At 45.3% G+C, this 18,572-nt stretch overlaps 2 protein-coding genes and 1 non-coding gene across 10 annotated transcripts; all 3 read right to left on the bottom strand.

The window, feature by feature from the left end:
- Positions 1–297: 297 nt before the first annotated feature.
- On the bottom strand, positions 298–5,744 carry LOC4352439 (respiratory burst oxidase homolog protein B). 7 transcript variants are annotated; one of them, XM_015763123.3, is made up of 13 exons: positions 5,654–5,744; positions 5,352–5,428; positions 4,672–5,240; positions 4,415–4,574; positions 4,149–4,197; positions 3,933–4,046; positions 3,322–3,753; positions 2,636–3,022; positions 2,444–2,542; positions 2,121–2,236; positions 1,909–2,011; positions 1,726–1,799; positions 298–1,229 (listed from the first exon to the last, which is right to left on the bottom strand). In XM_015763123.3, exons 3-13 carry the CDS (start codon positions 5,228–5,230, stop codon positions 593–595), a joined length of 2,730 nt encoding a protein of 909 aa, XP_015618609.1. In that variant the 5' UTR covers positions 5,231–5,240; positions 5,352–5,428; positions 5,654–5,744; the 3' UTR covers positions 298–592. The 7 variants fall into 7 exon arrangements, with proteins under 7 accessions (XP_015618609.1, XP_025877991.1, XP_066162604.1 ...); XM_026022206.2 differs by having other exon boundaries at positions 4,672–5,236; XM_066306507.1 differs by having other exon boundaries at positions 5,380–5,428.
- An 8,640-nt stretch (positions 5,745–14,384) lies between these two features.
- TRNAG-CCC (transfer RNA glycine (anticodon CCC)) lies at positions 14,385–14,455 on the bottom strand. The gene has a single exon. It is a non-coding gene; the product is annotated as a tRNA-Gly (tRNA).
- A 323-nt stretch (positions 14,456–14,778) lies between these two features.
- Positions 14,779–16,723, bottom strand: LOC4352436 (riboflavin synthase). Of its 2 annotated transcripts, none has more exons than XM_015762934.3 (2): positions 15,727–16,723; positions 14,779–15,053 (listed from the first exon to the last, which is right to left on the bottom strand). In XM_015762934.3, exon 1 carries the CDS (start codon positions 16,673–16,675, stop codon positions 15,776–15,778), a length of 900 nt encoding a protein of 299 aa, XP_015618420.1. In that variant the 5' UTR covers positions 16,676–16,723; the 3' UTR covers positions 14,779–15,053; positions 15,727–15,775. The 2 variants fall into 2 exon arrangements, with proteins under 2 accessions (XP_015618420.1, XP_015618419.1); XM_015762933.3 differs by having other exon boundaries at positions 15,782–16,723.
- Between the last annotated feature and the right edge of the window lie 1,849 nt (positions 16,724–18,572).

Genomic DNA, 18,572 nt, shown 5'->3' with positions numbered 1-18,572 from the left:
AAAGAATAAAATAAATTAAAAATAATTATCGTACATTTGCAACTATATATTTGTTATTTTTATTACAACTTACAAAAGTTTGTAAGTTGAATTTTAATTTACATGTTTCTGAAGTGATATATTTTCTATTAATATATCTTACCGATTTTTTTCAAAAATTTTTTAGGACTATTTAGATGAAATGTACTAAACAAGCGGATATCCCAGGAGGATGAAATTACTTTGACTACTCTTATCGAAACAACCTACAAACAGTACCGAATGAAGCACTATATCTGTATATCAACAACAACAACAAAAAAAAGCACTTTGTGGTAAGCTTTATATCATCGTTTTCTGGTAATTTTGTACAAACTTGTGAAACAAAAAAAACATCAACTAACTTAATCATCACTCCCCCTACCATTCTTCTACCTACACAGAAGGAGAAAAAAAAACAAACGAACGAACAACCAATCACTCACTAAAATATGTAGTCCTATCTCTCACCATTAATCTGTATATAATTGTACACTTAATCTGAGCTCGCTCAGAGGATGAAAGAACTCAATTATCCGCCGGAGAGGCAGCTGACGACGATGAATCCGATGATCTAGAAATTCTCCTTGTGGAAGACGAATTTGGTGGTGGTCTTGTGGGAGAAGTCCTGGGCGAGGCGGCGGAGCTCCGGCGTGAGCGCCTGGTCGCCGCAGAAGAAGACGCCGACGCGCTGCCCCTGGTGGTTCACGGCGACGCGCTTGAACACGTCGCGCCAGCTCGGGCGCGCGAAGTGGGTGCGCACCCGCGTCCCGGACACCACGTCCACGCCGTTCTTGGCGTGGTGGAGCGCCTGGAGCATCGTCACCAGCGCCGACCGCGCGTCCCCCTCCTCGTACACGCTGGTGCAGTGGTTGTGGAGCTCGATCAACTCGCGCCCGGCGTCGCGGTCGGCCACCTCGTTCATCACGCCGCGGAACCACTCGAACGAGCCCTCCTCCCGCGTGCACCAGTAGAAGTAGACGCGCTTCGTCATGAACGCCCTCCTCGCCGCGGCCGCGGCGCCGCCGCCATTGGTGGTGTGCGGCGAGGCGGCGGACTCGGGGTCGTCGTAGATGTGGTTGAGGACGTCCTTGACGATGCTGATGAGAGGGGTGGCGCCGATGCCTAGGCCGATGAGGAGGAGGACGTCGTACTTCCAGTAGTCCTGCGCCGGCGCGCCGTACGGCCCGTCGATCAGGAGCTTGGGGAACCTGCACAAGATGCCAAAATTTGAGTTCATATTTCGAGCAAATTTCACCCAAAAAAAATTGCAATTATTTGAATAAGTTTAGGTATTATTGTAGCTTTATGATAAAATCGTTTTTGAAATGTCAAATGTCAAAATGGAATCAGAATGATTTTTTTTGGAGTAAATTTCGTAAAGCAGCAATTATTCGGGCGACTTTAGGTATTATTGTAGCTCTCTGACAAAATCATTTTTGAAAGGGCCGGCTTACAGGTAAAGTCGTGCATTATTGTTGTTGTCCTCTTGAATTGGCCAAGCTGAAATTGTGGCAAATATCTAATTTGACAAAAAAAATGTTGTTGTTTTCTGAATTTTGAAATTGCAGCAAATTGGTAATTTTGACAAAAAATAGTTGTAGGTTTTTAAATTTTACTCCCTTTTTTTCAAAAGAACAAATCATTGGAGCGAATTCATCTCAAAAACTAAAAATTTGTTCAAAATTCCGGGGAAAAAAAGCGCACCTTGAATGGTGCTCCATGGACATGCAGTCAGCCCGGAGGAGGCCGCTCTGGCCGTTCATCGGAGGCCTGCATATCTGCAACCAAGAACACCACATTGTTAGCCATCATCATCCACAAATTTTCACAAAGCAGAGCACCCGAAATTTTCCCCGATTCGCCATGGTGGCTCGGCGATCAGCTTGCCTGAGAGAAGATGGCCCTGAAGCTCGAGGTCCAGTCACCGCGGCACCGGATATGCATGCTGAGATAGCTGTCGTCGGGAGCCGAGGTGATGGTGAACGGGTGCCTGTCATGACACAAGCATTGGCATGATCAGTTGTGAACAATCGTCAGGTGAAAACCAGTATTGGTTCGCGTGCCGCGACCGGAGAATTTTGAGGAATTTGAGGATTTACCACTCGAATGGCGAGACCTCGCCGCAGTTAACATAGATGTACTGGCCACTCTTGTACTTGAACCCATGGGGCTTGGTCATGTGGATGGCTATCACGTTGCCAGGATAGATTGCAACCTGCACGTTTCAAATTTACCCCATTTTAATTCAATTTCCTTGAACAGAATTCAGTACCATATCAGTATACATTTGCAGGGAAAGAAATTGTCGTGTCAAAGTGAACAGAAAGATCTTTCTGTGCTAATAAAGTTTTTTTTCCCATAAACTTTCAGTGCTACAGAACTAATTTTCTTTTTGATGTTAAACAAAAAAGAGTTGGGTTACCTTCTCAATCCTTACGGTGGTGAAGCCATGAGACCTCAGAGCCCGGAAAATCCGCTCACCGGCGTAGAGCAGGATAGGGATGGCAAGGTACATCCATGTCTGAAAAATCACACAAAAGTTAGCAACATTTTTTAGAATTCAGACCACAAAGAACCCGACGGGCGCAAATCGACCAGAAGCTGGCTCACTCACCGTCTGCTTCCACCAAGTCCGGTTGATGTAGAGGCAGACGCCATGGACAACGAAGGCGATGTAGACGATGACGAAGAGGTGGTGGGAGTACCAAAACATATTGAAACCGCTGAGCCGCTTCAGCGGGTTGCTGTCACTAAGCTTGCTCCGGCGGAACCACGGGTGCGCCAGCGTGTAGGCGATGGCCATGAGCACCACCATGATCACGCCGGTGATCCCCTCTACGCCGCGCACGAACCACCAGTAGTCCGGGATCCGTGTCTGCCCGAAGTACTTCTTCATCGGCTCGTACGCCGCATCACTCGCGTGCAGCAGCCTCGGGAAGTCGCACGTCAGGTGAGTCACCCCGTGCAGCGCCACCCCTACCACCACTCCCCCTGCCACCACCTGCCGTCACCGGAGAAGACAACTGTCAATAATGACCTTACTGAGTTTTTACGATGTTCTCTACCGGTAATATTGTAATAGGATAAATCTGAACCTTTTATTTTGTTTTTCTCCCTCGTCAAATGGACAATGTCTATTTATAGTACAACCTTAACTATCGATGGTACGATATTGTTTCTACCAGTAGAATTTATAAATCAATGATTTAGATCGCTTCTACTGGTGATAATACTAGTAGCGGTACATATTCTACTAACAGTAGAGATCACCGTAAAAATACTTGTGTGAAAGAGTGTTACCTTGTGGAAGTTGATGTTGTCATTGAAGGGGATGACGGCGCCGAGCTTGGTGCGAGAACGGAGCCAGGTGATGGTGTTCCGGCAAACGGGGAGGAGGATGAGGGCCATGTTGAACTTGGTGGTCTCGGCACCGCCCTTGGCGACGCAGACGCAGTAGCCCATGACGTCGAACGTCGGGTGGCGCTTGTACGCCATGAACTTCCAGGTGAAGAGGCCGGCGTTGATGGCCAGCCACAGCGCCATCACCCACACCCGCTTCCAGTTGTCCTCCATGAAGTAGGACAGCCGCCGGAGCCCCCGCCGGAGCGGGTTCCGGTCGTGCGTCGGCACCAGCTTCTGGCTGATCAGCTGGCTGATGTTGGAGCTGTGCGTCACCAGCTTCGACGGCGCCTGCGACGGCGGCAGCAGCAGCAGCGACTCCAGGTTTGATATCTTTGGAAATGGGAGGTGACCATGAACAGTGTCAGAATTCAGAATTGCAGATACTGCTACTCTAGTACTCTGAACAATTTCAGATTCAGAATTGCATAGATTCTTGTTCTTAACAATGTCAAATTCAGATATATATATTTTTTCAAATATGTGGAGGATTTGAGGGTGAGAGTATGTACATCTATGTAGCCTAATTGATCGGGATCGAGCTCCTCCATGATCAGCGCGGTGTACTCGTCGACGCGCTCCAGGATCTTGGACAGCTTGTTTGCAGAGGCAGTCAGGGTGAGGACCTGAAAAATGCAAGAAAAATTCAGAATCCTCAATCTGCTTCAAATTACATGGAAAAATTATGCTTAATTTTTTTTTTGTGTTGCTTTGATCCAGTTTCTTACCTCTTTGAGCTCCTCTTCAGTGATCTGACCATCTGCATTCTTGTCAACCCTGCAAGAAATTCAGCACTCAGATGTCAGTCAACAAACTTCAGAGTCCCTTTCCAAAAGTCATAACTGAATCTATGTGCATACTAATCAAAAGGTTCAGTGGCAAATTTCACTATTACAAGACAAAACATGTGCAACTAACAATATTTGAACGACTAAAATTCTACTACTTCAAGACTGAATGTAAACTTGAATTTTTGATAGAACTGAACACATACATGTCAAAGAAAGTCTGCAGCTTGGCATCAAATCCTGGATCAGAGAGCTGCTCCCAAAACTCCCGGAGCTGATCCTTGGTCAGCAACTGAGCCGTGATCCCTCGCCGCCGCGCAAGCGAGTCGAAGATCTGAACCGCAAACTCCTCGGATCCAACCATTCCTGGAACACGATTTGGCGAGAAAATTCAGTCGGTTTCAGTTCGAATTCATCAGAAATTTAGAGGAATTTTCAGAGGTGAGCTTGAGCTTGAGCTGACCGATGCACTGGCCGAAGCGGGAGCGGAGGAGGAAGCCGTCGACGGCGAGGCGCTCGAACCTCTTCTCCACCTCCGGCCAGCCATTGGTGACGGCGCTGGAGTTGAGGAACTGGAGCCCGCGCAGCGCGCGGGCGGCGCCGGTCATGCTCCGGTCGAGGCGAGGGCGGCGGTCGTTGCCGTTGCCCGGCGCGTCGCCGCCGCCGCCGCCGCCGCTGAGAACGCCGCTGGGGAACTTCCACGACGCGATCCGCCTCAGCTCGGTCCTCACCGCCTTGAGCCGCGACGAGAGCCCGCCGGGGCCGGGCGCCGCGGACGGCGGCGGCTGCTGCGCGAGGCCGCGCGCGAGGAGGGCGACCTCGGGCATGTCGGCGCCGTTGCGGATGCTCTGGATGGCGACCGTGTCGTCGCCCTTGACGTCGAGCGTGATCTCCACGTACTCGTTGTCCTCCTTGAACCGCGTGCTCCGCCGGCTCGAGCTCCGGCTGTCCGAGCTCCGGTAATCCGCCGCCGGCGTCGCGCCACCGCCACCGCCATTGCCGCTCTCCTCCCGGCTCGCCATGATCAACTAACTGAGCAACAATGCCAAACAAGAACACCACAATTTACACACACACACAAAAAAAATCTTCGAATCTTCCAGCAACCAACAACAAGAAGAACGATCAAGAACAGCTAACCACCTGAAATTAATCCAAACTCCAAATGTACCTTCACAAACTCTGCCAAAGAATGTTATGATGTGGTCCAATTCCCAAATCTGAGCTTTATCAAGAACAGTCAGGACACAAGAACAAGAACAAGAAGAAGAAGAAGAGGAAATGTGTATCTATGGGCAGGGAGCAAAGAATGTGCAGAAGAATATATATAGACACTTGACACTTATGCACATGCCTACCACAAAGAGGAGGTTAGTAGGATTCGGTGAGGACAAGAAAAGAAAGCAAAACATCTGCAAATTATCTCCTCTACTAGTTCTACTTACTAGATAGATAAGAGCCATCAACCAATACTTGCAACCAATTTGGTGAATTTTCTTTTCAAGTCATGGATGGTGCTTTGTCTACTAGTGCTACACACAAACAAGCACTGGTCAAAGGGTTAAGGTAGAGAGGACAGCTGCAATCCATGGAGGTGGTGAGGTGGCCAATACAGGGGGCGCCGCCCATGCAGCAGCAAATCCAGCATCTAGTTAGGGAAGCCTTCAAAACCAGTGAAGCTAGCTGCTGGATTTTTTTTGTTTTTTTTGTTGCCCTCTATTATAATGTGGCCTGGCTGCTCTCTAGTCTTATCCTCTCTGCTACATGGACACATGCATGACTTAGCCTGGTTTTTTAGCACATGATTGTTTCATGGGCTTTTGAGTGACAATGTGACATGGTATTTATCTCCTAGGATACTTAATTCTTTTGTGTACTTGTTCTCTGGCTGGCTGGCTGGTTTGGAGTTAGGAGAAGATTAATTATGAGATGTTCAATGTGGGAGATGACAAATGAGCACTAAACTAGATAGATTGGTGTGGTCCATGGGATGAAAGTCTTAATAGTTCTAACTCGTAAACTCTTTAATGGTACCACTAATGTATTACTTACATAAACTTTTAAAAAAATATTGATAATTTTCTTAAGGTTTGTGGACTTATTAGCCTAATTTTTGTGGTTGTGTTCATAAGTTCATTTATTAAAAAATTGTCACCCTCATTTACTATATCCAGGCAAAATGCGAAATAAATTGTTATAGTCGAAATGCACCCTAAAGGCCTAAACTACATATTTATGTTTTTTTTACCAATTAATGTGCTATATTTATTTCTATCACCAATGAGACAAATGTACTTTTTTTCACCATGTTTTAGTAATTTTTATAGCATACTGTCATCAATATTAAAAATCCAGACAAACTTTTGATGAAAAAACCATGTGCTCATCAGTAAAGTAGTTAGGCCAACTGAATTATCTCTTATCTGCATGGATACATCACAACAACGAACCAAACAAAAGATTAGCACCGTTAAAACAAGTCCCCTGCATGCAGTTCCTAATCATCATGGAACAAAAGAAAAAAAATCCACAAAGTGGCTAAGGTTGTTGAGCCATTGCTCTCACCAAAAGGGGTTGTTGGGACACGCTTAAGAAAGTTCTTAGGCACAAACATATGAACATGCAGCTGTTTGTTAGTTAAACAAAGAACAGGAGCTGTGAAAAACCACTAGCCGCTGTCACCAGTTTTTGAGCTCCATCAACCCTGAGAATGTCTACCAAACCAGCATTGTTTTCCTCTGCTCATTGTTTTCAACAAATCATAGGTGATCAACTGATCATCATAGGTTGTCCATGTTCATCTCCCCTGCACAACAAAATATTCTCCTGTGTGTGCAAGAGACCGTCCACATGGTTCACAGGGTGTTCATATCTGTCACTGAAATGTGGGACCGTGTCAGCCGGTTCAGGTTGTGGGCCCACTTGTCATTGGGACATTGTTGGAATTTTTGTTGAAATGGTTGTGACTTTATCTTTTTTTTTGTTTTTGTGTGGTATGAAGAAGTACGGAACAAAAGGTTGTGGTACCTAACATGGCTTTGTTTGGATCATCTTTATGACAATTTCATTGGCATTTTGTGAAAGATATTTAGCCAAATTGAAAACTGTGTTGGTCGGCACTCAAAAGTAATGGGGGCTAGAGTTATCTATTACCTCGAAATGCAAAAACAATGTTTCTGTAGCTTTTATATAGTTGTGTTGATGCGTATGAATGCAGTGATTTCCATGTTCCAACATCAACGGTGTCTACATTCTTGTGTCAGCAGATGAGTGACTAATCTGTAAATCAGTGATTACTAATGACAATGTTCTCTCTATCTCCTACCCACACGAGTAAATTAAACAGCTCATTTATCTTAAATTATACTGTAGGTAAAATGATATAATTTTTTTTAGAAAATGGATTAAAATCCAGCTTCTACATTCACAATGAAAAAATTTTAACTTTTGAGTTGTAAGAAAATTTTTAAGGATTTCTTTTACTTGTCCCCTAGCTAGCAAAAATCATGCCGGCAACCAAATAGACAAATAAATACCTAAAATTATTTCTAAAGTTAAAATTAAAAATCCACTTCTGATTATAATGCACAGTTAACAGTTTAGCCAAATAGATACTTATGACATGTGAAACAGAGGTTTATATCATGTTATTTTGGTATCCTCGCCTCGAGAACGGTAAAATAATGTCACACCAATTTCATGTGAAACTTCTATTCAAAGATAGTAAAAATAATATTACATAAATTCCATGGAAACATATACTCATCAAAATCTATTTCTTGAACTCAAAAAAAAACTTGATGCCCCAATTAAATTCCTTCTTTTTTCTACCAACTAGGATCCACTTTGCTTGATTGGATTTGGGTCGTCGATCATAACTTTGGATTTTGGATTCGTTGCGAGCGAGAGAGAACGCTGACCAAATTTTTTGAGATTACTTGTTAATTAAGCACGAGCTGTCATGGCCATTATTTTGGCAACGGTCGTGTGCATTCCACAGTCCTGATGAAAAGATCAAAAACCGGAGGAAATTCCTCATCTCGGTCGTCGCTCTGTCTTCATTGTACTATACTCGTTGTCTTGTTGCATACACGTTTTATACATGGTCAACCAATCAGGGAGAAATCAAACTCTTGAAACCAAAGGAAATGTTTAGTACTTAAACGTAGTATCTATGTACGGAAGATGTTTTTTAAAGAGTAAATTACACTAGCGCTCCGTAAACTTACAGGGAGGTTTCACCTAAATTCGCGATATCTTGCATAGTGCGCATCAAGGTTCTTAAACTTGATTTATTATATCATCTCGGTTTAAAGCCTCATTTGACTACGTAGCATGTCACGTAGGTAAGTCCACGGTCGAACGAGATTTTGGACCGTGATGATACAATAAACCAAGTTTAAAGACATTGACGCACGTTTTCCAAATTCATGGACATATGTAAAACATGCTTACAAGTTTAAGGACCCCTGGTGTAATTTACTCTTTTTTAAGTGAGCCCAAAATTTTGGTGGAAAATGGAAGTGTAAACCCTGATCCTCGATAAATATTTTTCAACTCCACCACCATAAGAGCAAGTTTAATAGTATAGCTCACTACTAGCTCCAATTCATATATAGTCAATACAATAGCCAATTCATACAATAGTTGCTTACTATACTGTCGGTGACATGGGACCGGGAGTATCATGACTAGAGGCTTGGGCAGCCGCGATCACCCACGTGGCCTGACCCCCTCGGGGGGGGGGGGGGGGGGGGCGGGCCCGAGGGTGATGTGGCCGCCCCTCCTTTTGTCTCCCCGAGGGGTCGGACCGCTCCCGTTTCGGCCCCGAGGGCCGGGGCGCCCCGACCCCCTGTGGGTTTGGCGCCACGTATATGGGTTAGGTGAGCACAGCGGGGCTCACCTAACCGCATTTATTGCGGGTTGAACGAGCGCGTCACGTCGCATGTAATGCAGCGCAGCGCGCTCGCTTATCCGGTCCGTGACCGGGCGCAGCGTGTGACCGGTCACAGACCGGTCAGATCGCGGGTTAGGTGGTGGCAGGTGGCCTGTTACACGCCTCGCCCCGTCCCGTCGGATTGATGAGAGCCTCCAGGCACTTGTCCCTAGCCGGAGACGGCGTGCCAGCTCCTGAAGATGGCACGTCGGTCCCGGTCAGATATATGCCAGGCTTCATCCCAACCATTGCAAGGAAGTCTTTGTATGAAGAAGGGCAGACATGCAGCTTGCTAAACTGACGCGTGGTGGACGAGAGTGACCGGTCTGTGACTGGTCTGACGCCTGTCATGTCATAGGCGGACAACCGCGCTCCCGTTTTGCACCTCCTTCCAGCGGAGTGGAGGTAGGTATGACCCATCCCATCGGAGGGTCATTCGGACAGCAGCCATTGCAAATCTCCGCCCATTTATGAAGGGATGACAGGGTGATCTCCGAGAGTAGACGAGTGAGCACGCCTGGCCACACTGAAGAACAAGCTGTGTTTTAGCTTCCAAGAGAAGGTGAGTCGAGTTTTGGTGAAGATAGAGTGGGTCTCCACCCAAAAGAAAAGTAGGTAGAAGTGGAGCATGTGGGATCCCCTTGAGTTATAAAAGGAGGACCTTGCCCACCAAAAAGGAAAAAAGAGAGGGGGGAAAAGAAAGGACGAAAAGAGAGGGGGGAAAAGAAAGGACGAAAAAAGGGGAAGAAAAAAAGAAAAAAGGAGGAAGACAACTGAGAGAACACCTAAGCTCTCTAGCTCTTCTGCTCTCTGTAATTCCTTCACACTCAGATCCACCAGAACACAGGAGTAGGGTATTACGCTTCTCAGCGGCCCGAACCTGTATACATCGCCCGTGTCTTGTGCGTTTCCTTTCTCGCGAAACATTCCACAGATCAAGGGCTTAGAGCCTCACTCAGCGCCCCCGGCCGAACCGGCAAAGGGGGGCCCGCGCAGTCTCCCGGTGAGGAGCCCCACGCTCCGTCATATACTATTAATATATGGTTTCACCTGTTATATACATATTGCTTCTTGGAGTCCGCGCTGCAGCTGGCTACAGATCTGTAGCCCGCTGCTCTTCTCTCTCATGTTTTATCTCATTAAAATATGTTTACAGCTGGCTAATAATCTGCTATTGTATCGCTCTAACGACTTCTTTTCTAATAAATAAGGCATATTGTATCCACTATCCACTTAGCTAGGAACAATATAATTGGCATGTTCTTTGTGTATGGAAATATTGCCTAAGAAGGTTGCTTGTGCTAACTCGTCCTCTCCTTCAGAGTACGAGAATTATAGCAGTATATATTAATTTGTGACTTCTCTATCGACTATATTATAATTAAAATAATTTCTATAAAATACCATAAAACCTATATAAATGTCATATATAGTACTAACACCCACACGGAAGGTGGAAAGAGCCAAAAGCCATAATTGAGGGATCTTATGAGAATCAGATGGTAAAATGTTAGGGCCCTTTTGAATAGTAGGAATGTAAAAACGGAGGAATAGTTAAAACGTAGAATTCTAATAGGAATGTACTTGTAAAACAGATGATTGCAAAATACAGAAAAACACATGAATAACCGATTAATTGGACCGTAGAAAAAAAACCATGAATCAGATGAGAGAGATAGAATCAAATGGAAATTTCCAATAGGTTAGAGTTCTTGCTAAATTTTCTTTAAAATCTCTATAGGATTATCCATTACATAGGAATTTGAAAGGATAACATAGGATTTAATTCTTTGTTTGAAAGGTTTTCATAGGAAATTTTCCTATAGAATGGAAGGGCCCTAACTTGTGAGAATCTAGCTAGAAAAACTGAGTTTTTCAACTTCTAACTTTTAATTTATTTTCCATATTATATACTGGATATTCTCATAATCTAACTTACAATCTAAACCGTTTAGAATAGCTTCTGACGACTTGATATTTTGGAAGGCCAGGCAAGGTCTCTGAGCATATATGTGCCTACGTTGACCACCATGCAGGACACGGCCAATCGTACCGTTTCCCGTATGTGTGCGCCCATAGGTTAGTTCAGAATTTATACTAATGACTAAGCTTTGACCTGATCATTACTAGTAGCCAAGGAGCTAGCTAATTAACGTGTGCTTTGCATGTCTACGTAACGTACTAATTAACGTGTGTACATGGCAACATGACACGCACACACGCCTATATATATATCAGACTACTACGACCAGGCCTAATTAATCTACCTACCAGGTCCAGGTGATGAGTGTACGTATACGCATGTACCTATATATATTAGTTTGTACCCTTCCGTTATACGATGTAAGTCATTCTACCATTTTATATTAATATGTAAAATGCTAAAATGATTTGAATCAAAGGAAGTAGTTAACAAAGTTGAGATTAAACTCGTTTTCTAAAATTAATCCACTGTCAATTAGTTGCACAATAAGTACCATTAGTGTAATGGTAAATTAAGTTGCGTGCGCGTCTGTGTTTGGCCTCCATCACTCTCACCAGGATTCAAATCGTGTCTATAAATATATAAGTGTGTGTATATTTAGGTTATGTACAATAGATCGAGATTAGGTGTTAATTCACGAAATATGGTTGTGTGTATTTCAGATGGTGCAGAGACAGTCGGTCTCGTATTTTTGTTCTCCTAAAATAAGAGTAAATTGTATTCATTATATAACACTTATAATTGAACATTCGAGTGTAATAACTTGACAAGTGAGTATGTACCACTTGACAACTTAGGTTTTTATTTTTTTTTGTTCTAGCAACTTGGCAAGTGAGTGTAATAACTTTGCTCTTTGGTTAATGAGTGTTAGCTGAGTTTTTTTTTTCAATAATGTCAATTTGCCATCACATGCTAATCCAGTAGATATTGCCTCACAATCTAAATTAATCCATAAGAATTACATTGATCATATAATTTGCACCACTGATTTGCTTCACATTCTCAAATCTCAACCGAAATACAAAAATTTCTACATAGTAAAATCTAATTGTTTTATTTACTAGAATGATAAAATTTGAGTAAGCTTATACAAATATGCACATGTATATCCACAAAACAACTATTCAAAAACCGAACATGTATAGAAAAAATATGCCCAAACTAAGTAAGTTGTTATATCACTTCTTAAGTTTGTACAAAATCTTACCCATCTTATAAGTTGTTGCACCTATATGTTTATTTATTAACTTCTTGGACTAAATTGCACTCATATACGAAGTTTTTAAGTGTGTGATACTTGAGGGGACAACCTTCCCTCGCGTCGTCCTCCCCCAGGGGCGGCACGGGAGGCGACGACTCGGCCACCCCTTCTCTCTCCCCCACCTCCCTCCTCCGCCTCGCCGCTGCCCGAGTGGCCGCCGGCAAAGCCGCGCGGCCACAAGGACGGCGGCGGCGGGGCTCCTCTCTCGCGCCACTCTTAGGAGACCGGGGGTCTCTCCGGAGAGGCGGCGGCGGTAAACCGCCAGATTCGCGCCGCTTCGGCCGGATCTGGCGGGGCGGCGATGGGCGACGGTGGCGGGGATGGAGATGGCGGCGGTAGTGGCGGCAGCGGCCGATGGCGGCGGGGTTGGAGACGGGCGGCGGTGGGGTGAACAGATCCGGCGGCGGCGCGTCTGGATCCGGCGGTGGCGCGACGTCCGGTGGTGTTTGGAGCGTGCGGCGCCGGCAGCCAACCTCGCCCGTGGCTGGCGATGGTGGTGAAAGGAGGACGGCCGATTTGGGCTTTAGGTCTAGATCCGGCGCGTTCTCAGTCGGGGTCAAGGGTGGTGCAGAATCCGGTCATTGTGCAGGTGGTGTCCATAGTGCAGGTACCCTTCGGTGTGCAGGAGGCATTTGGAAGCTTCCGTTTTGGATGCTTTGGTTGACAGGGTCTCCGAGGTGAAAACCTTGCTCCGCTTCTGGTGCTACTAACGGCAGCGCCCTCGGACGCCGTTCACCTTCTTGAAGGCGTTGCGTTTGGAGCCCTCGTTTCAACTCCACTTCAAGGAAACTCTTCGGGTGAAAACCTTGGATTCGTTAGGATCGGACGTTGTCGCCGTTCTGTCAGCGTAACCTTCTTGAAGGATTCGTTCTAGGAGTTTTTTTCCTTGTTGGACAATTGTCATTTGGTTCAGTTTTGTCAATGCCGGGTTTTCGCCAGTTTTCCTTTAATTAACTGTGCAGTTGTAAGGTTTTTGGGTCCGGTTTTCCTTATAAACTGGATCAACTCTCTTTTTCTATAGTAAATTGCAGGAGCTCCCTGCCTGTCCCCTCGAAAAAAAATATACGAAGTTTTAGGAATAATGCACACATTTATTAAGTTTACGAACTAAATTTATACCCACAGTTAGTATACCAAAAAATAAATTACAAGATGCCAACTCCGATTATTGTAGTTGTTAGGGATCACTAGTTTGGAGAACATGCATGTGGTTGCCATGGAGCAGGTCGAAATGACAAAATGTATGGCACAAATGGAAGTATCCAAATCCAGCACATATATAGAGGTAGGTAGTAGGAGAGTGTAAGAGATGGAGATGTATTAGTTCACGAAGCGTGAAGGTGAACCGTGGACCTAATAATGTAATTATAATTATGTTAGGGTTAGTAGACTGACCATAATTAATCCTTAGCATAATTTATGGCGACCAAATCGGTTATCACGGCCTTCAGTGAGCTGCCTTGACTGTAGCAGTGCAGTGCAGCCTGCGAATGCTTTCACAAGTCATCCCTGATTGACAACCGGCCAGAATGATATAGCATTCACGTTTTTTTTAGACGATGCATTCTTCAATCCTCACCCTGATATGATTGACCATCAGATTATCAGAATGACGCACTTTGCTTTTGTTTAAGGAGTTGAAAAGAAAAGAAACGACACCTGATTGATCATCAGAAAGTCTACAAAATGATGCATCTTGTTTTAGAGATTAAAAAAAAAACAAGAGAAAGAGATGAAAACGAACGCCTGGTTGATCAACAGACTGATCCATTTCGTTTATGAGTAAAAAGAAACCCCCCAAAAAAACATGGTTGATCATCGGACTGATGCATTTTGTTTTTGATGGTGAGAAGGTTGATCAACAGACTGATCCATTTCGTTTATGAGTAAAAAGAAACCCCCCCAAAAAAAACATGGTTGATCATCAGACTGATGCATTTTGTTTTTGATGATGAGAGAAGTAAAAAAGACAGAGTGAAAAGAATAAAAAACAAATGCGCATCCGGGGAATCGAACCCCGGTCAGTACCGTGGGAGGGTACTATGATACCACTACACCAGATGCGCTTTCTGTCAACTGATCATTTTCTAAACTAATTGTTCTCACTTAACTCTACCCTACTCTATAAAACAGCATCAGGACAACAACCTGCCTGGAATTCCTCAGCCAGTAACCACCATACAAAATCTGGAGCAAAGCTTCGGCTGTGTTTAGATCCAAACTTCAGTCCTTTTCCATCACATCAACATGTCATACACACACAACTTTTCAGTCACATCATCTTTAATTTCAACCAAAATCCAAACTTTCCCCTCAACTAAACACAGCCTTCAGCAACAAGCTAAGCAGCCACCAGAATTACACGAGCAGCAGCAGAAGCAACACCAAATTTACACAATGTCAAAAACTTTATAACTCTGAATTATCATATGGAACTCTTCAACTGTCTCCGCTTCGTTCAACAGAGGCAATGGAAAGGCAAGCTTACAACTTACAAGCTGCGTTATTACAAGAACACTGTTGGTATAATTTTTCGTCGATGCAATGGAGCTATGCAAGTCTGAAAAGAGCCTCTCTTTTTATCTTCCTTGCTCCTGGCTCCAGAACGATTCCGCAAAGGAAGCAGTGGATCAGGATCCGCTTTCATTCCCTTCTCTTTCCTGCCTGCACAATGCAAAGCACGGGTATATCAATTACAGAGTATCAAATATACAGGAAAAACACAACGAAAAGGTAACATGTAGATCAATCTGGTGAAGGTTTGCTGATTCTACTTCCATTAGTGTGGCCTGTTTCCCCAAGATGCCAAGCCCATCAAGAACAGATAACCGTACATACAACTGCGCAAACAGATACCACAACTACCAACACACCCTACATCACGATCTATTCCAGAAATTGGAAATGTTCATATATGGCAGCAGAAAATCACGCTACTACCACCTAAAATTGATACCAGTTCTTTCAAGAATTACGACATTGCATGGAACCAATAAATTGGAGATAGTTATAACCAGGCTACTACCTCTTGAACAATTAACAGACATGACAAATGACATGGCACTGATCAAACACTAACTTTTAAGTAGCGCGAGGATGAACTAGAACCAGTGAACTACTAGACCAATCCAACCAAGATAAGACACCATCACACCAAGCACTTTACTCCGCAGCAAGCAAAAAGTATTCAATGACTATGAAACAATATGAATAAGGTAGCGTCACCGAAATCAATTGATCATAAATAACTAAATATGCATCTCAATCAACATATACAGAAAGGAGAAATACAGAATCTGCCATTACTGATGAACATTAGATTGCGCCTTATTTATACCGAAAAGGAATGAAGAGCAGTGCTTCTTCCAGCTCAACAAATGGCAAATTCACACCTTCGACATCGCCTCCAATCTCCCGGCGAGGAGCTTCTCGACGTACTTGCCGAGTATGTCGGCCTCGAGGTTCACCTTGTCCCCAACCTTCTTGTTCGGCAGCACGATGTTGTCCTGGGTGTACCTCACCAGCATGAAGTCGAACCACCCGCCTTCCTCGTCGACGTTCACCACGGTGAGGCTCGCGCCGTCGACGGCGACGAAGCCCTTGGACACCAGCAGCCGCAGGATCTCCGGCGGCGCGCGCACGGTGACCCAGAGCGAGTCCCCCTCGGCCCGGAACGCGGCGATCTCCCCCGTCCCGTCCACGTGGCCCTGCACGAAGTGGCCCCCCATGCGCGACGCCGGCGTGAGCGCGCGCTCCAGGTTCACGGCGTCGCCGGCGGACCGGCCGCCGAGGGACGTCCGGCGGAGTGTCTCCGGCGCGACGCCGAAGGTGAGCGTCGACGCCGCCGCGTCGATGGCCGCGACGGTGAGGCAGGCCCCGTCGACGGCCACGCTGTCCCCGAGCTGCGTCCCGGCGAGGAGGGTGCTCGTCTCCACCTCGAGGTCAACGCCGGGGGCCTCGCCGCCGCCGCCGGAGGGCGGCGCGGGCGGCGGGCCGATGCGGCGGACGGTGCCGACGTCCTCGACGATGCCGGTGAAGAGGGAGCGGACGGGGACGTGCGACGGCGAGGAGAGGGTCTTGGGGATCGGGGAGAGGGAGAAGCGCGGCGGCGGGAGGCGGTGGCGGAGGGGCGCAGCGGAGGAGACCCGGGAAGCGAAGGGGAGCGGGGAGGCCGGCGAGGGGAGGATGCCGCGGCGGAGGAAGTGCGGGCGCGGTCGGGGGAGAACGCCGGCGGCCATGGCGGTGGCGGTGGCGGCGGCGGCGGTCGTCATCGTCGGCGGCGACATGGGCGAGATTTGGAGGATTTTTAGGATGGGGTTTGGTCTGGAGCTGATGGCGACTACGAAAAAGTAAGAAAAATTTAAATTGAATTTGAATCATCACAATTCATAGTTTCGTGTTGAATGTTCAAATCTTTAATTCAAACTGGAAAAAAAAGCTCTTGCGTTACAATGGGTGAAGTTTATTTAATGTTATTTGTTAGGGTTATAGATACCACATACCTAATAGTAGTTGACTAAATCTCGACAGGACCCACCACATACCATGTCTTATATCGAAACTGACTTTAGATATGGAGGGAGTTCCGGATAAGTAAAGATAACTAGAGTTCTACATGGAAACGACAAGTACTACTTGGATTGTATCCATATTAGTTTTCCTATTTCTACTTGGACAAGGGAACACCTATAGGTATAAATACAAGACCCCCTAGGAGAAGATGAGATAATCAACATACACGGAATAATAGATCAAGACACAAGATCAATATACAAGCCAACATACGCCAAGACAAGACGTCGGATATCGACTTCAGAGATAAGCACGGTTAGTCCCCTACGGTTTCTCCGGATACTGTCAGGAGAGACGAAAGCGCTATCTCTGATCTCGCCGGGCACAGATTCGAGGAGGAAGACTACCCTGTCATCGACTATGAGTCAGAACTTCAGACCGCCATATCGACAACAGTTAGATAGGCTACCCCAAATATTGTACTGGTGTGATTATGATGAATAAGATCAACGACCGGCTTCGGCTAACAGGATGTAGGGTTATTACCTGACAGTTCAGGGGCCCGAACCTGTATAAAAATCCTCGTCCCCATCTCATTTACCTCAGTCTCGCATATATCCTAGTACCAACGATCCTCATACTATGCAAATACTGGAATCGCGACATCAAACGTCGATAGTGGCGCGCCAGGTAGGGGGATTTTGGTGCTTTAGGATTTCGATGAGATGGGTTCAAAAGATGGATTCTTCAACAATAATCTACTCGGCGACTTTGGCTGAAGGGGAGATCTAACCCGATCGAAGTATGTCTCCCGACAAGATCAGAACCATCATCATTAACAATCCAATCTACTTCATCAATCGGAGTACCTGCTCTGACCGTGGAGGCGACGTCACAAATTGATCCGGCATCGAGAAGGAGGATACGGAGCAAGCATCGATGGGCATCCTTACGAATTCAAACCGAGCATGGCATCTTCTCCAAATCCAATACTGAAAACACACGTGACTAGTTCGGACGCGTGTACAACAGCAAGACGGAAGGGAGATCAACTGCCATGTCCGGCCGGCTACACATGGAAGCCAAGACCGATGCTGCTTCTACACGTGCGCCTGATCAGGAAGCTAATTAATGGCTTTGATCAGTCATATAACCAAGACACCTTTATATATGACGAGGAAAAACAGATATTCGCATAGTCTGATCTTTATAAATATGCGAACGAAGGTAATTAGTAAGATTGATTTTAAATTAATCTACTAATTTCGTAGATATATTCGGTATATATCTATAAAGGTACGCAATATTTTATATACAATTTACCGTACCTATTTTTAGATATTGTCAGATCAATAATTTATTATGTTTACCTAGAGCGTGTTTTTTATACAATGTCTATTGCGCGAGTGTCCCCGATGTTAAATCGACTACGGTTGAACGCTGGGGGCTCGCTCTATTTTCTTCTATATAAATCATGCTTATTTACGGTGTATATAATGACTGATATTTACATCTGCTCGTTATATCCTGATAATGCTAGAAGATCCATGCAGTTTTTTGAGTACATACTTGATATTCTCTGTTATATGTCTTGCCTTCTAGAAAATATTTTTAGAAACAATTGAGCGCTCGAGTAGGTTGTGGTCGAGTACACCCTATTATTGAGAACGA

This window comes from Oryza sativa, chromosome 12 (genome assembly GCF_034140825.1).
Source record: "Oryza sativa Japonica Group chromosome 12, ASM3414082v1".
NCBI lineage: Eukaryota > Viridiplantae > Streptophyta > Magnoliopsida > Poales > Poaceae > Oryza > Oryza sativa.
The sequence above is the reverse complement of the archived record's forward strand: the minus strand, read 5'-3'. Positions and strand labels throughout refer to the sequence as shown.